Source organism: Olea europaea, chromosome 1 (assembly GCF_002742605.1).
Source record: "Olea europaea var. sylvestris chromosome 1, O_europaea_v1, whole genome shotgun sequence".
Taxonomy (NCBI): Eukaryota; Viridiplantae; Streptophyta; class Magnoliopsida; order Lamiales; family Oleaceae; genus Olea; species Olea europaea.
In genome coordinates, this window is record NC_036237.1 from 21,825,533 (window position 1) to 21,831,031 (window position 5,499).

The window sequence follows — 5,499 nt, forward strand, 5'->3', positions numbered from 1 at the left end:
GAGAAATTGGTTTACTCTTAAATGATTTGTTGGAAAGGTTCTTAACATGAAACAATCGTTGATTTAATAGCAAAAACCTAATACATGATTATTTCAGAAGCAACAAAGAGTTGCAATGTGGATCAAGATGTTTATTAATGAATTTGGAATAGTACCTAATATTGTTGATCACATACCATTGTATTGTGATAACACTGGAGTCATCATGAAAACAAAGGAACTAAGGTGTCATCAATGATCCAAACGTGTATTAAGGCGGTATAATACATAGAAATGACGTAAAGAGAAGAACGAATTCCCACATTTAACAATATTGCAGATCCACTTACAAAGAGTTGTCATAATATAAACATGGTAGTCATGTAGACTCTTATGATATAGGATACATAAGTGATTGGATTTAGTGTAAGTGGGAGTTTATAAGTGGTATGCCCTAGGTCTAATCAACCTTGGATATAAATACTTTTAATAAATAATTACTGCGATTAAATGGCAGATCTATTATTTAATTAAATTAAATAATAGAATCCATAGATTCAAATCTTCGTAATTTTTTAATCACAAAGAGTTGTGATTGTGAGATACAAATTACATATGATTAAATATTAAATTGTTCGTGGTCGTAAGTAATAACTAGATACGGATATCATTATTACGGATAAACCATCACGTGTGGTATTTCTTACTTGAGAAATAAGTAGCTGATCTCACAAGTTAAAGTGTGGTAACACTTAAATGAACACATGAATGCTTTATTATAGAACAAAACATTTACCAGCATAGAGATTTCATATGGATAATTATCTGAGTGTCAGTAGTTAATCTTTAACGTTCGGTAGTGGGATTGGTCCTTTGACTTGAGGTCGTCATATTTACTTATACGAGGACGGTCATGCTTTGACGGTATTAGAAGTTGCTCTGCCAAGGGTCACTAATACAGCATCGTTCGGGTATGTCAAGAATCGTATGAAGGCTGTGGATGACCAATAGAGTATTCGTCACTCTTAGATAGTAAGAGATTATGATCCATATTTCATTCAATTAAGTCGATAACGAAATCATTGGTCAAAGTATACGCATAAGTCGAATTGGAGTTTTTGAATTACATTGACTTAATAGTGGAATGAAAGATATGATCGATAATTGAGATTGACACTTATCCATATCTCGTAATTGATCGGATCATATTGACAAAGGGATTATAGTTTCACGGTAAACGAATGAGTTTGATTTTATCATACCACGTGACATTTTCCATCGTATGTATTACCTTGACGCATTGCTAGATGTCAATCTGGGACGGCGAGTATGAATTGTTGATAAATTAAAATGGTGTTTTAATTTATCAATTTTGATTAGGTCAAAATAATGTTTCATGTCATTAGGCATCGTGATCGGGAACCTGATGGGTCGCACATAAAAAAGAATTAGAAGATTGTAATTTGTCAATTAATTAATATAACAATCGTTGGATAAATTAATTAATTGGGTTGGTTATTTATATGCTCGAATTAATTAATTGGATTAATTAATTCACGGACCGAATTTAATTAAATGAATTAATTAAATATAGGACGGAGTCAGGCCTAACCCGTTTGAGCTTATATAAATACATGACTAAGGTTTTCAGGTCAAAGTGAATTCATTGTTCTTGCAACCACAAGAAGAAAACCATAATCCTACAATCTTGTTCTCTGTGTGGATCATCGTTGGAAGCTGGACAATTGAACAGCTGTGGGAAACAGATCCAAATTGTTGGAACAAAGATATGGTAAAGGAGTTTGCAGATCTTGAAAAAAGTACATCTTTATCACATTTTCTATCTAAAGACAGAGGAATCTTTGGTGGAAATTGAAAATTCATTTTATTTTCCGCTGCGCACGTTAAGTAGATTCCCAACAACAAGTGCTATTTGTAAAGGGAATTCTAAAGCAATTTGGTCACAATAAACATCAAACTTTGTTTAATTAATATTTTAATTGTGCCAGCATAAAATCACAATTTTAATATCTTTTCCGTAGTTTATTTTCTAACTTATTTGTTAGTAAATAGTTAATTAGCTATTCGAATTTATCAAAATCACATTTTTTTTTTAATGTTTCTTTAGCATAATAAAAAAATAATCACAATCTATCGAAGTGGCAATTTTGGTAGCGGTCTGCATAAAAATCATGTGCGTTTACTTCATTTATGAAAAAAAGCAAATGTCGCTGTCACCTTTGTTGTAAAAGTTGAAAATGGTAAATATTTATTCTCTATTTTAATCTTTCAAATCTCAACTTTCGAACCACGCCTCTGAGAAAACTTCAACTATCAATTATGGGTACCATCCGCAGTTTGATTTTGAAATCCTATGTCGGCAAACATATGTTATATCATCTCGGTTTTATCATCTTCTTATACCAGATAAAGAGTAATGCCATAACATAACAAGTATTAAAACACTAATCCAGTTACACTGATATCATTAAAATTCTTCCCACCCCGCCCGGTTCAACTGGTGGAACAAGGAATCGGACCCAAAGCTAGGCAAATTATATGTTAATAACCAATTCTAACAAAACCATTAAAAATCTGCTAAACCGGCCAATTAAACCATTAATCGGTGAACCCATAACGATATCCTATTTTTTCAGCTATTTCAATTTTTAAAATTGAACTTTATCATTGGACTTATGCACTAAAATAAAAGTCCAATAAATAAAAGGTAATTATATTCACACCACAATTTTTATTTATTACACCACATTTTAATTGGACTTAAGATTCTTAATCTTGGCACATTTTAGCACTAATGTCCATTAACAGTTTTTTCATATCATTTTTATTCTCAAACTTTCCATTATTTAACACAATTTGTATTTCATAACGGTTTTATGTCCAAAAGTCCGTTGAGTAAAATAACATATTTTCCCATCGTTTTAATAAAAAAATAAATAGTTCCAAAAAATAATTTTTCCTCATTTCAAAGCATGAAAACAAATTATTTTAATATAAATCATCATCAAGGACGAGATATACTAATCAATGAGAGGTTGAATATAAGAACTTGAAGGAAAAAAAATTAAGAAAATAATTGCTATAATTAGTAAAGATTGATGAGTTTAACTGTAATTGAAATGTGGCGTAACAAATAAAAACTATAGTGTCAATATAGACATAGTATTTTATTATTTGTATGTGTATTTAATTATTGCATCTAGTTCGATTTCGATTAAATCTTTTGACTCTTAACCTTTAATCTTTTTTGAGTCGAAACTTAGGTCAATTTTAAAAGCATTAAGCAACGCTAAATGATATTAAATGAGATGCACAATTAAATTAATCATATAATTTTACATTTAATTAAGTCGGTCACAGAATACCATTTAAACTAATGCTCTAATAGGAGTAATAGCATTATTTATAGACAAATTACAGAATAGTGAAATGATTCTGATTCCCACAAGATGTCATTTAATGTATCAATCATCCGTGATTAAATAAAGTAATTATGTTTAACCATTCCTATAAATAAATATAAATACTACTGTACACCCTAATAAGTCATGTGATGATTGCTATTGGTATAATTAGAGTGGTCATCCTCTATAAGTATTTTTATTACATAGGGATGCATTTTCAAGAAAACCTTTGAAATATTCTTGAAAACTTGCTAATTGAGATGTTTCCTTCACAGTCACAAGACGATCCGATCTTTGAGGACCCTTCAATATTCCTAGAAGATATAGTAAACCTAGAAGAATATCTGATTGCAGATCATCAAGATTCTTCAGTGCTGACCAGAAACCGTAATCGTGCTAATCCTAAAGATACAAAAAAGCGGCAAATAAAACCATCTTCAGATGATGAAGAAAACAAGGAAGGGGTTAGTGCTGAAAACAAGGGCAAGAAAATTCCGCATAGAGAATTTGAGAGGCAAAGAAGGAAACAAATGGCAATGCTTTATGCTTCGCTTCGATCCCTTCTTCCACTTGAATATATCAAGGTGAACTAATTAACAAGAGTTTAGCCTTTCTTTTTATTCATTACTGTCGATTGCTACCAATCATCTCTGCCAAACATTGTATATTCTAATTTGCTATAAATTTAGTTCATGTCCGTGGTGTTGTAGGGGAAGCGTGCTGTATGTGATCACATGAACGAAGCTTTGAATTACATAAAAGACATGCGGAAGAATATTCAAGAACTGAGCTTGTGTAGAGACAAGCTAAAAAAATTGTATACTTCAGGCTCAAACAGTAAGTTAACGCCTAATAGTGTGACAGTGAGTCCTTGCCAAGATGGTGTCGAGGTTTTGATAAGAACTAGCTCAATAGAGGGAGGGTTTCCTCTGTCAAGAGTTCTTGGGGAATTGATTAGGACAAATCTCAAAGTGGTAAGCTGTGTTTCTACAAAAACAAATGATCAAAGGTTCCTCCACAGAATTCAGTTTGAGGTAAACATATATATGATTTCGCCTGTTCTATATATCTTTACAAATTCCCAAATTTTTTAAGAAAAATTAAATTAAAAATTGTTGTCTACTCTCTTAACAGTTTAAGCCTGGTTTAACTCCATATTCGAGGAGGCAAATGTCACATGGCCACTTTTTTATGATAGATTGTGCACATATTAGCCTTTGAAAAACAGAATTTGACCTATATAAGAGGAGGCACATTGATGCCAATTTAAATTCATCAAATTGTTTTCACTATAGTGCTTTTAGATGAGATGGTTCAATATCTAAATAATCGTTTTTTTTGCAGGCCACAGCCACGGTACTAATGTGCATCGATCTATCAGCATTGCGTGAGAGACTGTTTAATGTGATTAATATTGAGAATTAATTTTTTCAATTATCATCTGTTGCATCAATCATCAAAGGTATAAACTTGGGAGGGCATGTTCTAAGCTTGAAGTTACCTACAATAAGCATATCTACATCTTGCCTTCAACATTTGTTTTCTTTTAAGAAGTGTGTGACAAAAGGTAAAGAGCACTGGTTTTATCCCAAATTTCATTCAAGATGCTCAATAGTCTGTTCATATTGAATTTTTGTTTCCTGTAGTCACTTTGTTGTAACTATACAATTGAAGAATTTTAGTAATGAAGCATCATCCTCTCTGGTAAATATTTACCTAACACTATATCGTATGATATTATTTTTCTCTAATAAATATGTAGTTAACGCTATTTCTTATGTTGTTATTATTATTATTTTTTTTGTTTCTACGTGGTGATAGAGACGTGTTTCTAATTTATTGCAATTTTCTTTTTCCTCGAGAGACGCTCTCGAAAAAGAAATCAGAAGTGTTTTGTGGCAACACATTTTTCAATTATTGCTTTGTGGGTTGAGCTATTATTATTTCCAATGGCCCAAGCAGACTCTAATTGTAGGTTGAAACTTTCTTCTGAGTGCTTCAATGAATTGAATTGTGAGTTTAGGTCTAAAACAGTAACCGTCTCTTGTAGTGCTAAGAAAATTTTGGCTTATCAAATTCTGGAAAAAGTAATTTT

General features: G+C 31.5%; 1 protein-coding gene across 2 annotated transcripts in view; it reads left to right on the plus strand.

The window, feature by feature from the left end:
- Window positions 1-5,084, plus strand: part of LOC111397159 (transcription factor bHLH120-like) — a 32,504-nt gene extending 27,420 nt beyond the window's left edge. The window contains exons 1-3 of one of the 2 annotated variants that reach the window (XM_023023930.1): window positions 3,574-3,988; window positions 4,115-4,438; window positions 4,749-5,084. In XM_023023930.1, coding sequence (XP_022879698.1) covers window positions 3,665-3,988; window positions 4,115-4,438; window positions 4,749-4,829 — 729 coding nt within the window. In that variant the 5' untranslated portion in view covers window positions 3,574-3,664 and the 3' untranslated portion in view covers window positions 4,830-5,084. Of the gene's footprint in view, window positions 1-3,573; window positions 3,989-4,114; window positions 4,439-4,748 lie in introns of those variants that run through there. The other variant, XM_023023922.1, reaches the window with a different exon arrangement.
- Window positions 5,085-5,499: the final 415 nt, after the last annotated feature.